This window comes from Botrytis cinerea, chromosome 14, assembly GCF_000143535.2.
Source record: "Botrytis cinerea B05.10 chromosome 14, complete sequence".
Lineage (NCBI taxonomy): Eukaryota > Fungi > Ascomycota > Leotiomycetes > Helotiales > Sclerotiniaceae > Botrytis > Botrytis cinerea.
The window spans coordinates 1428188-1454846 of NC_037323.1; the positions used below are offsets into that span (position 1 = coordinate 1428188).

The 26659-nt window shown below is 34.1% G+C and overlaps 4 protein-coding genes across 4 annotated transcripts; 2 read left to right on the top strand and 2 right to left on the bottom strand.

Annotated features, from left to right (window-relative positions):
• Positions 1-298: 298 nt before the first annotated feature.
• Positions 299-1897, top strand: BCIN_14g03730 (hypothetical protein). The gene is made up of 2 exons (XM_024697192.1): positions 299-1125; positions 1179-1897. The coding sequence occupies exons 1-2, from the start codon at positions 377-379 to the stop codon at positions 1792-1794; spliced, it is 1365 nt and encodes a 454-aa protein (XP_024553007.1). The 5' UTR covers positions 299-376; the 3' UTR covers positions 1795-1897.
• Positions 1898-5038: 3141 nt separating this feature from the next.
• On the top strand, positions 5039-6570 carry BCIN_14g03740 (hypothetical protein). The gene has a single exon (XM_024697193.1). It carries the CDS (start codon positions 5387-5389, stop codon positions 6299-6301), a length of 915 nt encoding a protein of 304 aa, XP_024553008.1. The 5' UTR covers positions 5039-5386; the 3' UTR covers positions 6302-6570.
• A 699-nt stretch (positions 6571-7269) lies between these two features.
• BCIN_14g03750 (hypothetical protein) lies at positions 7270-8260 on the bottom strand. The gene is made up of 3 exons (XM_024697194.1): positions 8167-8260; positions 7991-8117; positions 7270-7943 (listed from the first exon to the last, which is right to left on the bottom strand). The coding sequence occupies exons 1-3, from the start codon at positions 8193-8195 to the stop codon at positions 7287-7289; spliced, it is 813 nt and encodes a 270-aa protein (XP_024553009.1). The 5' UTR covers positions 8196-8260; the 3' UTR covers positions 7270-7286.
• A 16030-nt stretch (positions 8261-24290) lies between these two features.
• Positions 24291-26405, bottom strand: BCIN_14g03760 (hypothetical protein). The gene is made up of 6 exons (XM_024697195.1): positions 26158-26405; positions 25952-26048; positions 25860-25902; positions 25355-25804; positions 24761-25294; positions 24291-24695 (listed from the first exon to the last, which is right to left on the bottom strand). Exons 1-6 carry the CDS (start codon positions 26280-26282, stop codon positions 24430-24432), a joined length of 1515 nt encoding a protein of 504 aa, XP_024553010.1. The 5' UTR covers positions 26283-26405; the 3' UTR covers positions 24291-24429.
• Between the last annotated feature and the right edge of the window lie 254 nt (positions 26406-26659).

The following is a 26659-nucleotide window of genomic DNA, read 5'->3' on the forward strand; positions in this document are numbered from 1 at the left end:
CCATGCTTCACTCATTCACTCTTCTTTGCACACCTAACTACTAATCTGGACTAGACCTTCCCTTGTTCTGGCTACCAATCATATTACTTTTATTGTAGAATTTTGCCACCTCCTCGTCTTATTTCCTTAGTTTAGATTATTTAATAAATAGCATTCCACAAATGTCTCGCGCATATGCCGAGGATTATTAAGGGCTGATGGCTTGTAAGCTTGCTCAAGTGCGGGGTAACGCATTGATCTCTTGAGAACGCGCACGTCGATATCGCTTCCATTTCATTTACACTCTCATCGTTCTTATGAAGACAAATACATAACGAACTCTTTTGATATATTACAATATTATTGATCGATTAATCACCTGCTATTCTTCAGCACAATGATTTTACGCTCAGGAAAGATTATCAATCCTTCAATCATGCCTGCTGCAGCGACCTCGAAATCATTTAGTTGCCTCCGTTGCAACCTTCAGTTCCCCGAGAAAAAGCTAGCCTTCGAGCATAATCAGAAGGAGCATCCGAAGTGCAACCAATGTAAAGAAGGATATCTTTCTCTGGCAGAACTACAAGATCACCAACAAGTTACAGAACATTGCTATTGTCGCAAGTGTGATATTTATTTCCCAAATCTTTTGGAACACCTCACGCATGCACGAAGTACTACGCATACGACACCATATCATTGCTGTGACTGCGGTCGAGAGTACACCAACCAGGAAACCTTGAGCTATCATTGCTGCGAGTGCGACAAAGTGTTTAGAAAAAAAAAGCTTTTGCGAAGACATTTCTCCGGGAAGAAGCATATTCGCAAAGTCGGAGTTCTAACAACGAAGAGCTTTCGCAATCCCCTACACAAGTGTAACAAGTGCGATGAGACATTTCAAGACAAGAAACAACTTAAAAAGCATATGTCAAGCCATCGTACTATTCCTTGCCCAACCGGTGGAAAATGCAACAGGAAGTTCGCGATGCCATCTGCCCTTCTGAACCATCTTGAGAGTGGCTGCTGTAGCTCGGGAATGACTCGAGCCAAGATGCACCTACTTGTTTTTGCCCACGATCCTAATCGCTATATTACATCGGTTGAGGCAGTCAAATCGATTCAGTCTTCTGAACATATATCTGCTAAGTACTAATAATTCTTCCAATCCTAAAGCATTTGATTGAGGCTAATAATCAAAGTCAAACTTCACACCTTTCGGATTTAGTCGAGCCTCCAGCCGAAAATCCATCTACAGACCAATTCACACCACTTCCTCTAGTTTTTGATGACGATGATAGCTTTAGCGAGTGGTCCGCTGTTAGCCGTGGACCATTAACACCTACCAACAATGATAGCGACTGGTCAATCATCGGTGAGACTGTCTTGACTCCTACATATAGTGATAATCCCAGTGAATGGTCATTCGTAAGCGAAGATAATATATCGTCGATTGCGTTTCCGCTTGATACAAATCGCAATGCCACTTCACATAAAAGGACCATATCTCAGAATTGGCATTGTCAACTCTGTGAGCCCAACCGAAAACCTTTCCGCAGTGTCAAAGCCTACCAAGCGCATGTAAATTCAGCAGCTCACGCTCCGAAGATCTTCCATTGTCCCTTGTCACTCATTCCAAAGGTCAAAGCACTAGACCTATCAAAAACTAAGAGTTTCTCGACTTTGGGTGGATTGACTCAACATCTAGAGAGCGGGAAGTGTGAAGGCGGGTTTGAGATGTATCGCAAAGCGATTACCTTTGTGGAGGAGCAGTTGAAGCTTCTCGGATTTAGCGGTCTCAAGCTATTGTCGAATTGAAATGTTATTGCTATTGGTGGAATCTTAATTTCATTTTAAGCGTTACAACTTTACAACAAAATTGCACTGGTCTAATTTGATTCTCAAATCATCACTCATAACATTGATCGTGATATATTACTGATGTGTTATTTGGTTGACCTACACTGTATAGCTCATTTATGATTCCCATGCATACACGCTCGCGTCATTGATCCAATTTGAACAGCCTTTGCGGCTCGAATCGGTGCTTGTATAGTGTGGTGAATAAAAAACGTCAGCAATTGTTCTCAAAAACGTTCCTCATCTACCATTGTTAAAACACGATCGGGGAGCCGTTCTTCTCGATTCCAGTCCATATAATGTAAAGATTCAGTAACTTTAAACAAGTGAGCATACAAGAATAATACCCCAAACTAGCGGTATAATTTGAACCAATGATCAGATTATCACCTACTATCCAATTCTCATGATCTGATTAGCGTAGGTATATAAAGAGTAATATTTCAAAGTTCTAAATCAATTGATACCAGCATCGTAAAGTTATTAGAATTATAAGAGTAAATTGTAGATTGTATAAAGCGATGAAATTTTTGAGGTTGCCGAAAAGATGTTACAGGAGCTGCCTTTAGGATCACGTGGAAGTGTCTAGAGATCTCTCGAAATGATTTAGATTAGATTTCAAGTAGGAATTCAATAAGATTATAACTTATTGTAATTCTCATAATTATAATAATGAAATTAATAATTATTCTTAAGTATAAAGCTTTATATTGTAATAAAACCCATTCTTTATATAGACCTTCGTACTGAAGTCGACTGACAAATCAATTAACAAGTCGATCGATAAATCGATCGGCTTTTGATCATATAATATTTGTCCTATAACTCCTATTATCCTAATTTATTTTTTATTTTAGAACTAACCCCCTAGGATATTACTAATATAACTTCACAAAAAGTTTGCAAAGTTATATTCAGTGCTTTTTAGGACTTATTATTCTAGGAATTGTATTCTACATTTCTAGAATATCCTATAACTAATACTATATATATGCTTAAGGCTTTCCTTAGATGTTTAATATCCCCTGATATACTATAGCTGAATTATTGAGGCCTATATTATCATTATAGCCTATACATTGGTGATTCTACAGCCTGTTACTAATCCGTTGTAACAAAAGAGGAGTATTAGACTTGTTAGTCATGTACGAAAAAGATTCTTATTTATATTTTAATCCTAAAGTAAAAAACAATTTACAAAAGAAATTCTATTATTGAATTTCTAATCGAAATTTGTTAACCGCAATCCTCCTAGACAACTTCAATTATAATATAAATTACTAGATGTAGTGTTTTCGAATCTACTATTTCTTATTAATAAGAATTAAGTTTTATTATTTTATCAATTCCAAACTCCTTAATTATCTCTATATGATTTTATTTAATTATATCAAACTTCAAAGCTTCAATCTCATTTCCTTATTATTAGAATAAAATTACTAATCAATACTTATAAAACATATCTTACTCATTCTTTTTTCCAAATGCCTCTTTCATTTGTAAAACTAACTGAATCTGGTTTTCATTTTGTTTAGCAAGTTTGCGATTTCCTTTATATTATTGTTATTCTTCCTCATTTTTTTCTTTACTATCTCCTACATCAGGTGCTATCAATGCCTTATATATTAAAAGACGATTTGTGAATCTGTATTTGATATTGCCTTTCAATTGCGAGATATAATCTAAATGTTACGGGAGCTGCCTCTAGGGTCACGTGGAAGTGTCTAGAGATCTCTCGAGGTGGTTTAGACTAGACTTCAAGTAGGAATTCAATAAGGTTGTAACTGGTTGCAATTCTCGTAACTATAGTAATGAAACTAATGATTGTTCTTGAGCACGAAGCTCTACATTATAATGAAACCCATTCCCTATATAGACCTTCGTTCTGAAGTCGACCGATAAGTCGATCGGCAAGTCGATCGATAAGTCGATCGGCTTTTGATCACATGACACTTGTCCTGTGATTCCTATTGTCCTAGCTTATCCTTTTATCCTGGGGCTAATCCTCTGGGATATTACTAATATAACTTCGCGAAAAGTTTGCAAAGTTATGTTCAGTGCTTCCTAGGACCTATTGTCCTAGGAGCTGTATCCTACGTTTCTAGGATATCCTATGACTAATACTATATACATGCCTGAGGCTTTCCTTGGGTGCCTAGTGTCCCCCGGTATACTGCAGCTGAATCACTGAGGCCTATAATACCATTATAGCCTATACGTTGGTGATTCTACAGCCTGTTACTAATCCGTCGTAACACTAAATCTGCTATTGTTGCAAAAGAACTCAGGAGGCTGTGAAAAATTGAAGTTGCAAATAATGTATACTTGAGGCTAAGGCTGAGAGTGAATATGCTAGATCACAGTGTTATATCGGCGTGAGTGAGAAATCAAAGGCTATTCTACTTTAGGTGCTAACTATTGAGGGACGTGGTATTCCCCGCATTCGTCTTGGTAGACGGTGGTGCAAGTGACGTACATGCTAGCACTCTTTCTGGCTTAGCTGACTCATCCTTGCACATGCAATGACGCTGATCTTAATGCCATCCTCTTCCTCTTGCTGCCTCGGCTCTCTCCTATGGACCTTACTCGGCGACTCCCAACCCACACACACTTCTTCTCTAGACCGATTCTTCTCCAAATCTGCTCTTCTAGAAAGATATTTCTGAAGCCGAAACACATGTCAGACTAGACAGCAGCAAATAGTACGAGCCAGTGTCAAGCAATCCACGTTGATCAATTCTCAAGATACCAGACATGCTCCAAAGCCTTGTGGGGGATGATCAACAAATGTCCGTTGTTAGTTCTGCATCCGGTAAAGTGGCCCAGGCTTCGGCCCGTCCTGTATTAGCTCAAGATCACCCCACGCTTGTAAAACAAGCTTGTATCAACTACGCTTAATCTACAACAGGCTGGATATACATAACCGAAGCTTCTTGCGACCTAAGGATTAACGGCAATTTATGTTCAATTTATGTGTAGCTTGTGTATAGGACAGAAAAAGATATCAACCCGATCTTTCAATGGAGAGTCGATATCGTTGTTACGACTTTCTTTGCATTAAAGTGGGCTGAAAGCGGGGTACGCGGCTTGATCAATTCCTCCTGGAGCCTGCAGTCAACTGTGGCTGGATTGTGGTCATACAACATGACTGCCATGGAAATAAAAACGAGCCCCTTCGAACGAATGATGATATTCTTATCATGTTGTTTCGTATCCTTGTTTCTTCTCACTGTTTCTTCTCATTGTGCTATTTTGAGTAGTTTGAACCACCGTACTTAGAGATCGGCTTGGATTGGCGACTTTATGCATACATGATTCATTTTCTGGTTGAAGATTCTGCTCGGAGAACTTAAACAAACTTTGGAACACTTCTTATGTGATCTGCCGTTTACCCCCCCATTCATCTTTCATCTTCAATCCTGCCATATCTATCCAACATATTTTCACACATTGCTCGGTTCATCCTTCCTTTATTCACCTCCCCATTCAACGAAAACCCTACAACTGTCGTTATTATTACGTCAAAATAATATCCTACTGCCATAGTAGTATGCCTTCATTGATTCAACACCGAAGGTCCATGAAGCATTGCTCCTGCCTCTGTTGTGATCCTTTGGATAGCCAGGAAGAATTGCGCGAAGCCCGTCAGCCCTCTATCGATAAATACACTTGCCCTCAATGCAAGCAGCGCTTCGCACAAAAACCATCTCTTGAAGCTCACCAACGGGAAAATCTGCATGCCTACTGCTACAAGTGTGATATCATCTCTTCTACGAGATTTCTGAATGCATTACATATGCAATCGCATTCTTCCGTTCGAGTGACAACACTTTCCTCAGCGACACCATTCTGGTGCTGCGACTGCGAACGGAATTTCAAAAGTGAAAGAGCACTCACAGCTCATCTTCGTTATAGCCAGGTACATACACTGCAGAAGGGAGCCGAAAAAGAGAACTTACAAGAACAACAAGATGAGGGCGATCGCCAAGCGAAGTGCAAGAAATGCCCAAAAACTTTCAAGGATTGCGCTGCGTTGAAGCAGCATCTGGTGTCGGTACATCGTAAGCCGCTGGGCGACATTAACTTCATGGCAAATGTGGAGCGCAAGAAGCAATTTAGTTTCCCATCGGCCCAGTTACATCATTTGGAGGCTGTAGAATGTGTGTCTGGGATGACAAAGACAAAATTGAATGCAGCTATTGCAGTGAATAATTCTGAAGCAGTCAAAATACAGGGGCCGCTGGAGCGCAATACATCTGAGACCTCGGCATCGCAGATTCGAAGTTCGAAACCCACTTCAACCTCATTCGACTCAACTATCACAAAACTCTACTCCATGCTCGCCATCTTCTGGCCTCAAGATTCGCATGGCTATCAAACATGCCCCCGCTGCCCCCGTTCCTCTACTCGCAGATTTAAGCACGATGCACTTCAGCAACATCTTTCATCAAGCGTCCACAATTAGTCCTTGCCCTGATCAGGACTCGATGAGGCATCATCCCATTGCCCGCGTGCTTGAATGCACGAGGGAAGTAAGCAGTCATTTTCACAATTCTCTACTACGAGTGGGCCAGCGCAGCATATTGAGAGCGGTGCTTGTGATGAAGCAATGGTAACTTCAGGCATGTGTGGTAAAATATGTGCAGAAGGAGATGATGAGGGATACGGGATTTGGCGAGCTAAAATTGTTGAGATAGACGTTTATATTTACATAAATTCACTATTTTGTTAACATTTAGTAAAGAGGGCTTTAATATGCTGCGTATATTGTTATTATCAATGCTAATTGCGAGGAAAGGGGCAATATATTTCAGTCCTTAGTAATGTGTATTGCCTGGGCCACGACATACTATGGCTACGCCCCGACTCTTTAGAATTTGGGAGGTTAGGATTTTCAGACCCAAGCACTTCCCTCCAAGTTAGTAGTTGTCAAGGTCTTCAATCCTAAAGGAGAACTGATATTACATTGCCTCTCTTCCTCCACCCCTTTCAAATGCGGTCGCTGCAACAGATCTAAGACAGCGGAGCTTGTGGCTAAATACCAACGCCAATAGAACGACCTTCGTTGCAGAGCTTGTTATGGAATGCTTCTCTCAAAGGTTGAGAGTCGGTTGCCTCGATGGGAATCTATAATTGGGCTTGAAAAGGTATCGGAGAGGAATTTGTTTACGTACCTTTCGGATCCATAACAAAATTGAAGACCTGACACCCTAGGCTTGATAGATGCAATTCCACCGAACCTCAAACCATAAATGTCGCCAACGAGATATCCCCGTTTCTGAGAGCAGAGGCGGTTGGTGGTTAATCTACCAGAGTCATCTCAGTAGGAATATGATAGGAACATTGATGACGAAAGAACTATTTTGCAGTCGACAAATTTGATGAGCGAATAAACTTGCCTATGACTGAACACAGTGCATTCTTCAAAATCGTTGCATTTAAAATTGTATTTAATTTAAAGCAATATAAAAGTGATCATCACAACCATGGCAGATATATTTTTGCTTTCCTTTATTTGAAGCTTTCCCCCTATGCTTCGTGTTACAATTTGGACATACTATAGCAGAATGGTTCGCCACATGTAAAAAAGCCTTGAGAACATCGTATGCGATCTCCCCATCCTCCTTACACAACTTTGCAAATTCCCCTCTATCAGCCAGTTCCTCCATATGATCAGCAGCAGCTTGAATCGCAACGTCTTTGAGCAGGCGATCGGACTCCGGAAGTTCATCGTACATAAGCCTTAGGCTAGCTGACAGTGAAATAGCATTCCATTCAGTGAATACAGCCTCTTCGAATTTGGTTTTGGCGAGTACCTTCAATGCTTGAATATCATATTTTTCCGCCATGATAAAAACGCGTGTGCAAATTGTCAAAATTTCCAGGGATCTGTCAACTACTTGAAAAACAGTTTCCTCGACGAGCGCAGTTGATTCTTCATCGGATGCCTCAATTGGAGACTCTTGGAAATATAAATTTGACGCATCTTCGACGATTTCGTCAATAGAAGGTGTAGCATCGAAATCTCCGGTGTAAAGGAACTTGATAATTCTTTCAACAATTGCCGGATGATCGTCTGGCAGATTTATTTCGCCGGTCAAAGCCTCCTAAATCAGAGTAAGCAGAGCTAGCTCAATGAAATAAATCTACCGACCAAAAATGCACCATCCACATGAGCGGCGAGAGGCCTTGATTGTAGACACACTACATTTCGATGAACTCTAAACACTTTATTACCACATTTGATGGTAAGATCAGAGTAGCGGCCAGTGTCAAGCATCCTATGAGCGTCAACAGAGAATAATTCCTTATGAGTTCATATAAACTTACCTAACAAGGAGGCTTGATGTACCAGACATATTGGCTTTGACTTAGAGGTGGATAACTGTTAAATAAAGTGCTCAAGAAATAAAATGTTGAGTGCTTATGAGAATATAAGAGATTTATATAATAATGATTGTTTGATGGCAAAGAAAGTAGGTGTAGTCACTTTCAAGCTATTAGCCGCATATGGCAATCGTGCAAGCTGACTGGCTGAATAAATTGCAGCTATACAATCTTTTGGGCGAATGGTTGAACTAGTGACAACCAAATTTTCCTTTACGTAAGTTCTATAGCTATCGGATGACGAGGATTGGATGATAGGTGATGATCTGATCATTGGCTCAAATTATCACGCTAGTTTTGAGTAATATTCTTGTATGCTCACTTATCTTCAATTTATTGAATTTCTACATTGTATGGACGGAATGTATGAGGGGTCTCCAGCGATGGGCGCCCACCGCATTTAGGATAAAGCCAACCGAGCCACTCAGCAACGGAATGGTAGAGCATATTCATGTGAGGGGTCGTGAGGCCGATCGTTGTGGGGTGCCGATTTTAAGAGTAAGTAGTTGCTATTAGCCATAAAACCATCGTACATGACCCGAAATGTATAGCACCCAACAGATTACGAACGTCGTTGGGTTTTGCTAATTGGTAAGAGATTGCCTACTCACATCATTTTCCCGTTTTTCCATACCCCGTCGCCTCAGTCTGAACGTTTCAAAAACGTGCTCTATTACAGATGTGTGAATAAATTGTCATGCTAAGAATGAATAGTTAGCATTATTACGGAGGATAGCTACGCCATTTGGTTACTTTTATTGTAGAATGGGTAGCAGTTGTGACGGCAAACGCTTCAAGGCATAGTAGTGAAATGAATCAATTATAAATACTAGAGAATAACAAAGTATTGTAAATATTACTGGTCATAAGCGTATATAGTGGTAGGTGTATGACGAGGTGACTTAGACTAATAATTAGTCCAATATTAGAAGTAGGCTTGGGTTGACCACTAGAATAATTATATAATAGAATTAATATATAATGTTTAATCTATATATAGAATTCTGTTTATCAAACTAGCCGTCGGGGAAAAAGAATTTTTCAGACTGTGGATTCATAGAAGTTTTTTTTTTTAAGATATATAAACTTTTATTTTTATTTCTTTAATCTTTATGGGGGCCAGCCTCCAAGCCCCCGATCCTCGCTACGCTCGAGATTTAATTAATAATAATAGTAATAATAATAATAATAATAATAATAATAATAATAATAATAATAATAATAATAATAATAATAATAATAATAATAATAATAATAATAATAATAATAATAAAAAAAATAATAATAAAATAATAATAATAATAATAATAATAATAATAATAATAATAATAATAATAATAATAATAATAATAATAATAATAATAATAATTAATAATAATAATAATAATAATAATAATAATAATAATAATAGTTTATAAACCTTATTAATCTCTTACTTCTAGCTTATATAAAGATATTAGAAATGTAATTAAACTTTAAAATCTTAAAATCTTATAATTCTCTTTTCTTTTCTAATTCTCTTTCTTATTCTCTTTCTGAATCTCTTTTTAAATCTCTTCTATTATTCTCTTTTCTAATTCTCTTTTCTTTTCTTATTCTCTTTCTAAATCCCTTTCTTATTCTCCTTCTAAGTCTCTTTCTAATTCTCTTTTCTTTTCTTATGTTACGGGAGCTGCCTCTAGGGTCACGTGGAAGTGTCTAGAGATCTCTCGAGGTGGTTTAGACTAGACTTCAAGTAGGGATTCAATAAGGTTGTAACTGATTGCAATTCTCGTAACTATAGTAATGAAACTAATGATTGTTCTTGAGCACGAAGCTCTACATATAAGGAAACCCATTCCCTTATATAGACCTTCGTACTCTGTTGTCCCATCGATCCCACTCACCGGAAGTGGTGGGAGTGATGGGATCCCACTGATCCCATTGATAATAATCGGTGGGATTGATGGGACGGCCCATCACGTGATACCGGTTCCCGTGTCTTCCCGTGTCCTAGCTTATCTTTTATCCTAGGGCCAATCCCCTGGGACATTACTAATATAACTTCGCGAAAAGTTTGCAAAGTTATGTTCGGTGTTTCCTAGGACCTATTGTCCTACGTTTCTAGGATATCCTATGACTAATACTATATACATGCCTGAGGCTTTCCTTGGGTGCCTAGTGTCCCCCAGTATACTGCAGCTGAATCACTGAGGCCTATAATACCATTATAGCCTATACGTTGGTGATTCTACAGCCTGTTACTAATCCGTCGTAACATCTTATTCTCTTTCTAAATCCCTTTCTTATTCTCTTTCTAAATCCCTTTCTTATTCTCTTTCTAAGTCTCTTTCTAATTCTCTTTCTAATTCTCTAATTCTCTTTCTAATTCTCTTTCTAATTCTCTTTCTAATTCTCTTTCTAATTCTCTTTTTAATTCTCTTTTTAATTATCTTTTTATTATCTTTTTTATTTTCAAATTCTAATTCAAATTCTAATTCAGATTCTAATTCAGATTCTAATTCAGATTCTAATTTAGATTTTAATATTGAAAAATGTTCAAGACAATTGTGCCTAAGACATTTATATTTCCTACTTATTAATATATTTCTGAATATATCTTTTTGTAATTCAATTTATTTAATCTATTGATTCTATTATTATTATTATTATAGGGTTTATTTTAAAACTAATTAAACTATTAGAAAGCTTTCAATTGCTTTAATCTAATTATTTCTTTTTCAATCGAATTCTTTTTCCTTTTAAGGTTATGTATTTGATTAAAATGGTTTTGTATATTTTTCCCCTTATTCGTGTTACGACGGATTAGTAACAGGCTGTAGAATCACCAATGTATAGGCTATAATGGTATTATAGACCTCAATGATTCAACTGCAGTATACCAGGGGACATTAGGTATTCAAAGAAAGCCTTAGATATATATATAATATTAATTATAAGATATCCTAGAAATATAAAATACAATTTTTAAAACAATAGATCCTAAGAAATATTGAATATAACTTTGCAAACTTTTTATAAAATTATATTAATAAAATCCCAAAAGATTAATTCCAGAACAAAACAATAAACTAGAATATTAAAAGTTATAGGATTAATATTCTATAATAAACAATTTAAGAACAATAATGTTTTAAAAGCGATTAATTATTTCAATTATCCAAATGAAATGAAAATCTATATAAAAAAATAGATTTCATTATAATATAAAACTTTATATTTAAAACAATAATTATTAATTTTATTATTATAATTATAAAAATTGCAATTAGTTATAATCTTATTAAATTCCTATTTGAAATTTAATCTAAAATATTTCGAAAAATCTTTAAACACTTTTATATAACTTTAAAAGTAGTTCCTATAATACTTTGAATATTATTTCTATTTCAAATATTAATTCAATAATTAATTACTAATATAATATTTAAAGATATTGTTATAAATCAATTTACTAAAAATATCAACAATATTAAAATAATTAATACTTCAAAAAAGATTATTATTAACAAAATATTTAAGATCATTTTATTAAATAAATATTAAAGTAATCAATAAAAGTTTAATACTTTCTTTTTATAATTTGAAATCTATTTTCAATTCAATAGAAACAAATTCATTATTAAAGAATTTAAGAATATATAAATCGTATTATATTTTTGAGATAAAACAACCAAATGGATTTAATTATATTTATATAATTATTTCGAATATAACAATAAGAATTGTATATAATTCATTTAAATAATCTTCAATAATTTTGAAAAATTTAAAACAAAGATTTATAAAATCTTTGAAAATTCTAATAAATTAAAGGTAATAGAAAATAAAATTTTCAATTTTAAATAGATAAGATTAATATTGAAATATACTATAGAATTTCAAAAATATACTAGAATAATTAAATAGAACGAAATCGCTATTATAAGTTATTATTGTAAAGAACTCAAATCAAAAATCAAATTAGAATTAGAAAGATTTGTTGAAAATATAGATCTGAATAATCTAATTCAGGATTTCATTAAATCAAATAATTGTTTTTATAAATATTAATAAAGCTAGAAATTATACAAATCCTAAAGAAATCAAAAGCAAAAGCATTATTACAAAAATAAAAATAGATTACATTACAATCTATAAAGATATAGAAACCTTATAAAACTAAACACTATATATTATATAAATAAGAATAATAATTTAAAAAAGAAATAAAAATGAGAAAACAATTTATATTTTGAATATGAAAAAGCAAAATATCGAATAGTAGATTATTGAAATAAGAAAATAAAAGAAAAAAGGAATAATTTCAAACTTAAATTCAATAAAAACTAATTTAATACTATCTTTACAATTCCAAAAAATCTAATTAAATTCAAAAATATTGAGATTTTTATTGTTGAGGAATTCCAATAATTATTAAAGAAATTATTATAAAATCAAAAGAATATAAATATAATAAATTTATAAAAGCAAAAGTATTATAGAATTCCAATATTCTTTATAATAAAAGAAAATTATTAGAATAAAACAAAAGCAAATCACACTTGTTACGGAGGTACCCGCACCGCAACATGGATTATAAGATAAACCTAAGGCCTTGGTGTTGGAACCTACGAAAACAGCACTGTAGGGACAGTTGAATTAAAGGGTAACTAAAGATAGCAGTAACCGAATCAATAAGCAATGATTAAAAGATAGGTACCTATCTTTTGTTGGCACCTACCCTACAGTAGGCACAGGAGGGATAGCGGTTATAGGTTATCTAGTAAGCACAGGTTAGATAAGCAGTAGTATCATGTAGGTCACGGGGCAAGTGTCACGTGATGGATAGACAGGATAGGCAGGCTATCCAGGCTATCCGTGGATAGACAGGATAGACAGTCTACCCAAGCTATCCAGACGAGAACGAAGGTCTATATAAGGGAATGGGTTTCATTACAATGTAGAGCTTCGTGCTCAAGAACAATCATTAGTTTCATTACTATAGTTACGAGAATTGCAACCAGTTACAACCTTATTGAATTCCTACTTGAAGTCTAGTCTAAACCACCTCGAGAGATCTCTAGACACTTCCACGTGACCCTAGAGGCAGCTCCCGTAACACTTTGAGCACCATTTCTGCTTCAAGTACCGATTCGATAACCAACCGCTAATATGGCATCCAGAGCCACCGCCACAGGTCAGTCTACCGGAGATACCAACGACATCGAGATGACCGATGCCCCAAAGGAGATCACTATCAACGAAACACTTAAGATCGCCTTACCAGACAAGTACCAAGGTAGTCGACAAGAGCTCGATACTTTCCTCTTACAACTTGAGATCTACTTCCGATTCAATGAAGACAAGTTCACTACCAAGGAATCCAAGAGCATATGGGCTGCATCATACCTCCGAGGTGAAGCAACCAAATGGATTCAACCATATTTGCGCGACTATTTCGAGCATGACGATAAGGATCGCATGCAACCCACCCGAACAATCTTCAATAGTTTTGAAGGATTTAAGACAGAGATTCGTAGAATCTTCGGAAATTCCAACGAGTTAGAGGTAGCGGAAGATAAGATCTTCAACCTCAAGCAGACAGGATCAGCATTGAAATATGCTACGGAATTTCGAAGATATGCTGGAACAACCAAGTGGGACGAAATCGCTATCATGAGTCACTACCGTAAGGGACTCAAACCAGAAGTCAGACTAGAGTTAGAAAGATCTGCCGAGAGTACAGATCTGAACGATCTAATTCAGGACTCCATCGAATCAGATGATCGTCTCTATAGATATCGACAAAGCCAAAGATCATACAAACCCCAAGGAAACCAAAAGCAAGGGCGTTACCGCAAGAATGAGGGTAGACCACGTTACAATCCACAGAGATACGGAGACCCCATGGAACTAGACGCCACGCACTACACAAACGGGAACGATGACTCAGAAAAGAGACGAAGACGAGAAAACAACTTATGCTTTGAATGTGGAAAAGCAGGGCACCGAGCAGTAGACTGCCGAAGCAAGAAGACAGGAGGAAAAAGGGGCAACTTCAAACCTAAGTTCGGCAAGGGCCAACTTAACGCCACCTTTGCCATCTCAGAAAACTCAACTAAAACCGAAAATACTGAGACTTTCACCGTTGAGGAATTTCAGCAATTACTAAAGGAATTACCACGAAATAAAGAGGGCATGAATGCAATAGACTTATGGGAACAAGAGTATTACAGAACCCCAACACCCTCTGTGACAGAAGAAAGTCACCAGGACGAGGCAGAAGCGGACCACGCCACGATGAGCTGGACAGCTTGCTATGATGAATTCTGCGGAATCCATCGATCAGATAAAGAAGCAACCGGATGGTTCCCCAAGAAAAGGAAGACGAAGAACCATCAGAATAATGTAACATGCGAGGATTTAACTCCCAATATAACTTCGCAAGAAGTTCGCAAAGTTACCCAGCAGTTGAATGCTACGGGACAGGCAGGACAAGTGTACTGCAAGGTCCAGATAAATGGACACATACAATCAGCCATGATAGATTCAGGGGCTACAGGAAATTTTATTGCACCAGAAGCTGCAAAGTACTTGGAAATACCACTTCAAACGAAACAACATCCCTACCGATTGCAGTTAGTTGACGGACAGCTAGCAGGGTCTGACGGAAAGATTTCGCAGGAGACAATCCCAGTACGAATGGGCATAACCCAACATACAGAGGTTATACAGCTTGACGTTGTGCCATTGGGCCAACAACAGATCATCTTAGGAATGCCATGGTTGAAGGCACATAATCCGAAAATAGATTGGGCACAAGGAATTGTGACATTTGATCAGTGCAAAAGCGGTCACAGGGACACGCTAGAGGCGTCCGCGAGACGTAACACGCGCCAAGGGGAGTTGAACGCGAACAACACCGGCGACGTAGGACACCCAGTCCAGGGTCCTCCATTAAGAGCGAAGGCCAGTACACCTCCTCTACAAATGCAGAAGCCAACGACACGGCACGAAATCGCAATCGAGGCAAAAGAAAGGCCTACGATACCAGAACAGTACAAGAAATATGAACATGTTTTCAAAGAACCAGGGATCCATGAGGCTTTACCGGAACACAAGCCATGGGATCATGAGATAATATTGGAGGAAGGCAAGATGCCTGTGCACACCCCAATTTATTCAATGTCAGCCGATGAGTTAAAAAGGCTCAGAGAATACATCGACGACAATTTAGCCAAGGGATGGATCAGGGAATCCGCGTCCCAAGTGGCCAGTCCAACTATGTGGGTACCCAAGAAGGATGGACCCGATAGACTAGTTGTAGACTATAGAAAGCTTAACGCACTCACTAAGAAGGATCGATATCCACTTCCATTAGCTACGGAATTAAGAGATCGATTAGGCGGAGCTACGATATTCACCAAGATGGACCTACGTAATGGTTACCACTTGATCAGAATGAAGGAAGGCGAAGAATGGAAAACCGCTTTCAAAACAAGATACGGGCTATACGAGTACCAAGTTATGCCATTCGGGCTAACCAACGCACCAGCTACTTTCATGAGGCTTATGAACAATGTGTTGTCACAATATTTGGATACTTGCTGTATATGCTACTTGGACGACATCCTAGTATATTCAAACAACAAGGTTCAACACATTAAGGACGTTAGCAACATCCTCGAAAGTCTATCCAAAGCAGACTTGCTGTGCAAACCAAGCAAATGCGAATTCCATGTCACAGAAACAGAATTCTTGGGATTCACCGTATCAAGCCAAGGGCTCAAGATGAGCAAAGACAAGGTTAAGGCAGTGCTCGAATGGAAGCAGCCGACCACAATCAAGGAAGTACAATCCTTTCTAGGATTTGTCAACTTCTATAGAAGATTTATCAAGGGTTATTCAGGGATTACTACACCCTTGACCACGTTAACCAGAAAAGATCAAGGAAGCTTCGAATGGACTGCCAAAGCACAGGAGTCATTCGATACACTCAAACAAGCAGTGGCAGAAGAACCAATACTGTTGACTTTTGACCCAGAGAAAGAAATCATAGTGGAAACGGATTCCTCAGATTTCGCTATAGGAGCAGTTCTGAGCCAACCGGGCCAGAATGGAAAATACCAGCCAATCGCATTCTACTCCCGAAAACTATCACCAGCTGAGTTAAATTACGAGATATATGACAAAGAATTACTGGCAATAGTCGATGCATTTAGAGAATGGCGAGTATATTTGGAAGGATCGAAATACACAGTACAGGTGTATACAGATCATAAGAACTTGGTTTACTTCACCACAACGAAGCAGTTAAACAGACGACAGGTCAGATGGTCGGAGACCATGGCCAACTACAATTTCAGAATTTCATATGTCAAAGGATCAGAAAACGCTAGAGCCGACGCTCTTAGCCGAAAACCAGAATATCAAGAAAACAAAACGTACGAGTCATACGCTATATTCAAGAAAGACGGCGAATCACTGGTCTACAATGCACCACAGCTTGCAGCAACACACCTGTTGGAAGACAACCACCTCAGGAAACAGATCCAATCACACTACAACAAGGATGCTACTGCCACACGCATACGCAAGACAATAGAACCAGGATTCACTATAGAAGATGATACCATATACTTTCATGGAAAAGTATACATTCCGAGTCAAATGACCAAGGAATTTGTGACGGAACAACATGGGTTGCCGGCACACGGACATCAAGGGATTGCAAGAACATTTGCAAGAATCCGGGAAATCAGTTACTTCCCACGAATGAGAACGATAGTTGAAGAAGTTGTTGGAAATTGTGACACCTGCATACGAAACAAGTCATCACGACATGCGCCGTATGGTCAGCTCCAGACCCCAGACATGCCTTCTCAGCCATGGAAGTCCATCACATGGGACTTTGTGGTCAAACTACCACTCTCAAAGGATCCTACTACAGGAATTGAGTACGACGCGATACTCAATATAGTAGACAGGCTAACGAAATTTGCATATATGATACCATTCAAGGAAACATGGGATGCTGAGCAACTAGCATATGTGTTCCTAAGGGTCATAGTAAGCATACACGGAGTACCAGATGAGATAATCTCGGATCGAGACAAGCTCTTTACCTCGAAATTCTGGACTACCTTATTAGCACTTATGGGTATCAAGAGAAAGCTATCGACATCTTTCCACCCACAAACAGATGGTCAAACAGAGAGGACCAATCAGACAATGGAAGCATATCTTAGATGCTATGTAAATTATCGACAAGACAATTGGGTAGAGCTATTACCCATGGCACAGTTCGCATACAATACATCGGAAACGGAAACCACGAAAATCACCCCAGCACGAGCTAATTTTGGGTTTAATCCACAAGCGTATAAAATCCCGATACCACAAGAAGTTAATGCCGAATCAGCAATAGTACAAGTCGAACAGCTGAAAGATCTCCAAGAGCAACTGGCTCTTGATCTAAGATTCATATCTTCCAGAACAGCAGCGTACTACAATACGAAACGTAGTATGGAACCTACGCTTAAAGAGGGGGATAAAGTTTATTTGCTACAACGAAACATCGAAACCAAGAGACCAAGCAATAAACTCGACCACAGGAAAATAGGACCATTCAAGATTGATAAGGTAATAGGAACGGTTAATTATCGATTGAAATTACCAGACACAATGAATATCCACCCAGTATTCCACATATCCTTGCTCGAACCAGCACCACCAGGAGCGCCAAATGCGCCATTTACAGAAATCGAACCAGTCAACCCAAACGCCATATACGACGTTGAAACAATACTAGATTGTAAATATGTCAGGGGCAAAATCAAGTATTTGATCAAATGGTTAGACTACCCACATTCGGAAAACACATGGGAACTCAAGAAGGATCTCAGCTGCCCTGAGAAACTACAGGCATTCCACCTGAAGTACCCACATCTGCCAGCAAAGCCTCAAGCTCGGCATCAGACAACGGAGGTAACGAAGAACCGAAGAAGTCGAAGGAGGGGGAACCACTAGGAACGGGCGCAGCGACATCTGCGGTTTCTTTGTCCACACGCTCTTTTTCCAGCTTTTCCTTTTCTTCCAGAGCATCGAGCTCATCCATAGAACTGAGACCAGCAGCTATCATTTTCTTTTCCCGTTCATCCAGAAATCGTTGTTGTTTGCGCAAACGAAGAATTTTAGCCATGGCCTCTTCCTCTTCGTCGCGAAGGCGCTGGCGCTGACGATCAATGGACTCCCAGTCGGATACGGAAGGCATTTGATTTCGCTCTCTCACATCGCAGGTTTTGCCCTGCCTACAGCACTCAGCACAGCGGCCAACATTAGGACCAATTTTCATTCCAACACAACGTTTGTTGGATTTTTCACAACGAGAGCATGCAACCATTTCGATTCCTAACCTCTCAATCCGCTGACCAAGGGATATTTGTTCTGTTCGTTTTTTGGTACGCTCAACTGGCATATTGAAAGAAAGAAGCAGTTAGTCAATCAGTGAGAAATCGATATGGGGGAACCCCGCTATATAGACGCTTGGGGCAAGCGCTAGTCTAGGAAGGGGATAGTGTTACGGAGGTACCCGCACCGCAACATGGATTATAAGATAAACCTAAGGCCTTGGTGTTGGAACCTACGAAAACAGCACTGTAGGGACAGTTGAATTAAAGGGTAACTAAAGATAGCAGTAACCGAATCAATAAGCAATGATTAAAAGATAGGTACCTATCTTTTGTTGGCACCTACCCTACAGTAGGCACAGGAGGGATAGCGGTTATAGGTTATCTAGTAAGCACAGGTTAGATAAGCAGTAGTATCATGTAGGTCACGGGGCAAGTGTCACGTGATGGATAGACAGGATAGGCAGGCTATCCAGGCTATCCGTGGATAGACAGGATAGACAGTCTACCCAAGCTATCCAGACGAGAACGAAGGTCTATATAAGGGAATGGGTTTCATTACAATGTAGAGCTTCGTGCTCAAGAACAATCATTAGTTTCATTACTATAGTTACGAGAATTGCAACCAGTTACAACCTTATTGAATTCCTACTTGAAGTCTAGTCTAAACCACCTCGAGAGATCTCTAGACACTTCCACGTGACCCTAGAGGCAGCTCCCGTAACAACACTATAATAAACTAGATAATTTGTTATAATGAATTTTATAAAATCTATTAATCAAATAAAAAAGTAATTGAATAATTTTTTTAAAAAAAAAAAAATGAAAAGCTATTAGAATAATATAATATATAAGAATTTAATTTCAAATATAATTTTATAAAAAGTTTATAAAATTATTTAGTAATTAAATATTATAGAATAAATAAAACAAATATATTATAAGATTCAAATAAATAGATATATATAATCAATTATAATGGATTTAAAAATTATAGGAAATTTTATTACATCAGAAACTACAAAATACTTGGAAATACTATTTCAAATAAAATAATATCTTTATCAATTATAATTAATTAATAAATAACTAACAAAATCTAATAAAAAGATTTTACAAAAAATAATTTTAATATAAATAAATATAATCCAATATATAAAGATTATACAATTTAATATTATATTATTAAATCAATAATAAATCATTTTAGAAATATTATAGTTGAAAATATATAATTCAAAAATAAATTGAATATAAGGAATTATAATATTTGATTAATACAAAAGCAATTACAAAGATATATTAAAAGCATTTATAAAATATAATATATGCCAAAGAGAATTGAATATAAATAATATTGATAATATAGGATATTCAATTTAGGATCCTTTATTAAAAATAAAAACTAATATATTTCCTTTATAAATATAAAAGTTAACAATATAATACAAAATTATAATCGAGGCAAAAAAAAAGCTTATAATATTAGAACAATATAAGAATTATAAATATGTTTTCAAAGAATTAGAGATTTATAAGGCTTTATTGGAATATAAGTTATGGGATTATAAAATAATATTGAAGAAAGACAAAATACTTATATATACCCTAATTTATTCAATATCAATTGATAAATTAAAAAGGTTTAGAGAATATATTAATAACAATTTAATTAAGAAATGGATTAGGGAATTTATATTTCAAATAATTAATCCAATTATATAGATATTTAAAAAGAATGAATCTAATAGATTAATTGTAAATTATAAAAAGCTTAATATATTCATTAAGAAAAATCAATATTCACTTCTATTAATTATGAAATTAAAAGATTGATTAAACGGAACTACAATATTTACTAAAATGAATCTATATAATAATTACTATTTAATTAAAATAAAAAAAGGTGAAGAATGAAAAATCATTTTCAAAACAAGATATGGGTTATACAAATATCAAATTATATTATTCGAATTAATCAATATATTAACTACTTTTATAAAACTTATAAACAATATATTATTATAATATTTGAATATTTGTTATATATACTATTTGAACAATATTCTAATATATTCAAATAATAAAATTCAATACATTAAGAATATTAATAATATCTTCGAAAGTTTATTCAAGGTAGATTTATTATATAAACTAAACAAATACAAATTCTATATCAAAAAAACAAAATTTTTAAGATTCATTATATTAAGTTAAAAATTCAAAATAAATAAAAATAAGGTTAAGGTAATATTTGAATAAAAGTAATCAATTACAATTAAAAAAATATAATTTTTTTTAAAATTTGTTAATTTTTATAAAAGATTTATTAAGGATTATTTAGAGATTATTATATTCTTAATTATATTAATTAAAAAAGATTAAGGAAGTTTTGAATAGATTATTAAAATATAAAAGTCATTTAATATACTTAAACAAATAATAATCAAAAAAATTAATATTATTGATTTTTGATTTAAAAAAAGAAATTATAATAGAAACGAACTCTTTGGATTTCATTATAAAAATAGTTTTGAATTAACTAGATTAAAATAGAAAATATTAGTCAATCATATTTTATTTCCAAAAATTATTATTAATTGAATTAAATTATAAGATATATAATAAAGAATTATTAATAATAATCAATATATTTAAAAAATAGTGAATATATTTGAAAAGATTGAAATATATAGTATAGATATATATAGATTATAAGAATTTGATTTATTTTATTATAATGAAATAATTAAATAGATAATAAATCAGATAGTCGGAGATTATAATTAATTATAATTTCAGAATTTTATATATTAAAGGATTAGAAAATACTAGAATCAATATTTTTAATTGAAAATTAGAATATCAAGAAAACAAAATGTATAAATTATATATTATATTTAAAAAAGATGGTAAATCATTAGTTTATAATGTATTACAGCTTATAGTAATATATTTATTAAAAGATAATTATTTTAAAAAATAGATTCAATTATATTATAATAAGGATACTATTGCTATATATATATACAAGATAATAGAATTAGGATTCATTATAGAAAATAATATTATATATTTTTATAGAAAAGTATATATTTTGAATTAAATGATTAAGGAATTTGTAATAGAATAATATAAGTTGCTAATATATAGATATTAAGGAATTGTAAGGATATTTATAAGAATATAGGAAATCAATTACTTTTTATAAATGAAAACAATAATTAAAGAAATTATTGGAAATTGTAATATTTATATATAAAACAAATTATTACAATATATTTTATATAATCAACTTCAAATATTAAATATATTTTTTCAATTATAGAAATCTATTATATAGAATTTTATAATCAAATTATTATTTTCAAAAAATCTTACTATAAAAATTAAATATAATACAATACTCAATATAATAAATAGGCTAATGAAATTTATATATATAATATTATTTAAGGAAATATGAAATACTAAACAATTAATATATATATTCCTAAAGATTATAATAAATATATATAGAATATCAAATAAAATAATCTTAAATTGTAATAAGCTTTTTATCTTAAAATTCTGAATTACTTTATTAATATTTATAAATATCAAAAAAAAGCTATCAATATTTTTTTATTTATAAATAAATAATTAAATAAAAAGGATTAATTAAATAATAAAAATATATTTTAAATATTATATAAATTATCAATAAGATAATTGAATAGAGCTATTATCTATAATATAATTTGTATATAATACATCGAAAATGGAAATCACGAAAATCATATCAATATAAATTAATTTTGGGTTTAATCTACAAATATATAAAATCCCGATATTATAAAAAGTTAATGTCAAATCAGTAATAGTATAAATCGAACAATTGAAAGATTTTCAAAAATAATTGGCTTTTGATTTAAAATTTATATTTTTCAAAACAATAATATATTATAATATAAAATATAATATGGAATTTATATTTAAAAAAAGAAATAAAATTTATTTGTTATAATGAAATATTGAAATCAAGAAATCAAATAATAAATTCGATTATAGGAAACTAGGATTATTCAAAATTGATAAGGTAATAGAAATGATTAATTATTGATTGAAATTATTAGATATAATAAATATTCATTTAGTATTCTATATATTCTTATTCGAATTAGTATTATTAGAAACACCAAATGTATTATTTATAGAAATTGAATTAGTTAATTCAAATATTATATATAATATTGAAATAATATTAAATTACAAATATATTAAAAACAAAATCAAATATTTGATTAAATAATTAGATTATCTATATTTAGAAAATATATAGAAATTCAAAAAAGATTTCAATTATTTTGAGAAACTATAGGCATTTTATTTGAAATATTCATATTTATTAATAAAACCTTAAGATCCGTTTTGAATAATTTAAATAAAAAGGAATTAAAGAAATCAAAGAAAGAAAAATCAATAAAAGTAAATATAATATTAATATTTATTATTTCTTTTTCAATATACTTTTTTTCAATCTTTTCCTTTTCTAATCTCTCCTTCTTTTTTATTTTTATTAATTTATTAAAAATTCGTAAATTATAATAAAGTATTTCAAATTCATATTTTAATAAAAAACATTTTTATTTTTATAATTATAAGATTTTAATTATAATCTTTTTCTCTTTTTAATTCAATCTTTTTTTTTATTAAAACAAACTTTTCTAATCACTTTTAAATGGATTTTAAATATTATATTTTTTGTTATTATAAATACATTCATTATATCATAAAGAATCAAAAGGTGAAATAATATATTTGTAATTAATATATTTATATAATAAGTATAAAGACATTTCGAAACCTTTTTATTTAATAAAATAAGCAAAATGGATTTGTTCTTTTCTTTTATTAATATTCAAAAAAGATATAATAAAGAAAAGAAATATTATAATTATTAAAATATACAAAAGGAAAAATATATTAATATAAATATTTGAAATAAATATTAAATTAAAAAGGGGATAATATTATAATAGATTAATAATAGACTATAGAATTATTAATATATAAGTTATAATAATATTATAGACTTTAATAATTCAATTATAATATATTAAAGAATATTAAGTATTCAAAAAAAGCTTTAGGTATATATATAATATTAATTATAAGATATTTTAGAAATATAGAATATAGTTTTTAGAATAATAGATTTTAGAAAATATTAAATATAATTTTGTAAACTTTTTGTAAAGTTATATTAATAAGATTTCAGGGGATTAGTTTTAAAATAAAATAATAAGTTAGAATATTAAAAATTATAAAATTAGTATTTTGTAATAGATAATTCAAGAATGATAATGTTTTAGAAGTGATTAATTGTTTTAATTGTTTAAATGAAATAAAGATTTATATAAGAGAATGGGTTTTATTATAATATAGAATTTTATATTTAAAATAATAATTATTAGTTTTATTATTATAATTATAAGAATTGTAATTAGTTATAATCTTATTGAATTCCTATTTAAAATCTAATTTAAAACATTTTGAAAGATTTCTAAATATTTCTACATAATCCTAGAGGCAGCTCCCATAACAATTCGATTGGAACAATCCTATTCTAGTATCAGTATATTATTTATAACCAATCAAAAGGGGTTTTATAAATCTGCAAATATGAAAATAGCCTGTTATATAGATATATGATTATATAATATATATATAGAGTACTTTTCCACTTCGTTTGCTTTTACGAATTCATTAACAATTGAATAACATAGTTTAGTATATAACTATCATTAGTCCGAAACATTGTGGTATCATCTGACTAGACATTCAGATCTATAAGTCCCAAACTTCCCTTTACTAGATGTGAAGCTCGTCCATCAATTATATCAGTGGTAAAATCATTCATCGTTTTAGCTGATTGGATCTGATTTTGACGAAATTGATGAAGAATTGCTTCGTCCAGGAAAACTTCATCATCTCGAGCAGCGCTAAACCTTTGCTCCACTGATCTGCTTAGAAACGCCACCGTCTTTGCAAATTCAGCCTGCTTGATCTTATTGGTAGCATCAGCAGCTCCTTGAATAGCTAGTATCACTTTATTAGATTTTGAAACTAAACGATCGCATGGATGGAAGCCGGGAAACACTTACTTGGGCCGAAAAAGCTGAATACACGATCAAAGTTATCTTCACCAAAGTCGCTCAGCACAAACTCTTTCTGATTCCGCATTTGTTTGTATGCACCCAATACAACAAAAAGAAACCGAGCGTAAGCCTCTCTAATCTTATTTGAATGCCATTGTGCTGCAATCTGCTCCAAACAATCTTGTCTAATAGCTGCACAAATCGATGTCGCGGCTGAAAGCCCTCCTGTGATAGCTATGTGGACACCAGATGAAAAGAATGGGTCGATAAAGCAACCAGCGTTACCGACAACACGCGCGTATGGTATCGCATACGAGGATGAGTTGTACGAGTAATCAGAAGCTGATCTCAGTTCTGAGATAAGTTTACCGCTATCTAGCAATTTATTGACATCCGGTGCCAACTTGACTGCTTTATGATAGAACTCTTTGGTATTTGCACTTGCAGCTTTCATTTCTTTGGCGAGCTGTTCTTGCATGGCTATCCCAACTGATGTTGTGCCGTCATGAAGAGGAATAAACCAAGCCCATCCACTTTCGTCTGCCAAAACCACAAATTACTAACAAAGACAAAGGCATTAGAAGGTTGAATGCCACAAACCTTGTAACGCCTCAAAGTAAGGAGAATTGGCTCTTTTCGTTCCTGCTCCATATTCTCCAGCGCCCTCCCAATATCCCCAAATTGCAACATTTTTAAGTTGCTGATTGTAAGAGCGATTCTTCAGATCTTTTGTGTTCAACAAGCCTGATCTTCCACTAGCGTCAATAATGTAATCAAATGTTATCACTCCACTAACATCGTCTATCTTGTGGGTGTATTTTGCAGATACTGGGCGACCGAGACTTGTGGCTCCCGCACCAGCAGCATCTTTCGCGAGCGAAAGTTCAGATTCAATGGCCCAGGGTGCGAAGTTAATTGAGTCAACTTTGACGCCATCGAAAATGTTTGCTCCGCATTTTCCTGCATGGCGGAACATAAGATTGTCTGCTTCGGAGCGAACGACATTCCATGAATAGTTTTGTGGGCCTCCCGTGCCGACGAAATCTGTGACTTTTGGAAGTATTAGATTGGCTTTCTAGAATGACTGTATTCATATTCTACTTACATCCTTCACGTCGCTCTGGACTGAGTCTGAATGCCGCACCTGTCTAGTAGATTATGTGAGCGTTTAGAATATACAGTGTTCTGAGAAACAACCTTCTTTGTAAATCCATAAGAATCAAAGGTGGAATCCAAGTCGATGAAACCTAGATAGTTACGCAAAGATGGCAACATGCTTTCACCAATATGATACCTGTTCAGCGCAATCTGTTAGTGGAGTTATAAGCAGGTCTGCAACGTTAAAAGAGTCCTCGTTGATGGATTGTATTCTAAACGCAGAGCTTGAAAATCATCTGTGATACCTGGGATATACATCGGCCTCCAACATCACAGTGTCAATCCCTTCTCGAGCAAGCACAGCGGCTGCATAGGAACCTCCCGGTCCTCCTACGACCACCAAAACAGTACATCTATCAGGTACAGACATTGCTTCTAATGATTCCAGATTTTTTTCTTTCACGGCTTTTGCCAATTCCCAAAGTCGGTAGCAGTTTGAACAATCGAATTCAGGAGGAATACACAGGAGACCCTGTGGCCAAATACAATCTTCCTTGAAAGGGGGCTTATTCCGGATATATTGGCCTTGTAATTACATGCATCAGCACTTTCTTCGTTTGGAGGGGCCAGCATACAAGTTGTAGAAGAATCTATGTGCTCGTGCGGCACATGAAAAGGAATGAACCAGAACATAAATAAGCGTTACAATCTTCAAAGACAAGGATAGCCAAACATACGTTATGTCTTCGCATTTCAACCACTAAAACTGGACAAACTTATCTCTCAATTATGCAAGAGCTTCGTTTA

Bases quoted from the DNA above. Each gene is read 5' to 3' on its own strand.
- BCIN_14g03760 (XM_024697195.1), bottom strand. From the start codon at position 26,282: ATGTCTGTACCTGATAGATGTACTGTTTTGGTGGTCGTAGGAGGACCG. The intron at 25,805-25,859 runs GTAAGTAGAATA...TACTTCCAAAAG, and splicing joins TCCAGAGCGACGTGAAGGAT to TCACAGATTTCGTCGGCACG. The intron at 25,295-25,354 runs GTTTGTGGCATT...TGGTTTTGGCAG, and splicing joins TTACTTTGAGGCGTTACAAG to ACGAAAGTGGATGGGCTTGG.
- BCIN_14g03750 (XM_024697194.1), bottom strand. From the start codon at position 8,195: ATGTCTGGTACATCAAGCCTCCTTGTTAG. The intron at 8,118-8,166 runs GTAAGTTTATAT...TGACGCTCATAG, and splicing joins ACATCAAGCCTCCTTGTTAG to GATGCTTGACACTGGCCGCT. The intron at 7,944-7,990 runs GTCGGTAGATTT...ACTCTGATTTAG, and splicing joins ATGTGGATGGTGCATTTTTG to GAGGCTTTGACCGGCGAAAT.
- BCIN_14g03740 (XM_024697193.1), top strand. From the start codon at position 5,387: ATGCCTTCATTGATTCAACACCGAAGGTCCATGAAGCATTGCTCCTGC.
- BCIN_14g03730 (XM_024697192.1), top strand. From the start codon at position 377: ATGATTTTACGCTCAGGAAAGATTATCAATCCTTCAATCATGCCTGCT. The intron at 1,126-1,178 runs GTACTAATAATT...TAATAATCAAAG, and splicing joins TCTGAACATATATCTGCTAA to TCAAACTTCACACCTTTCGG.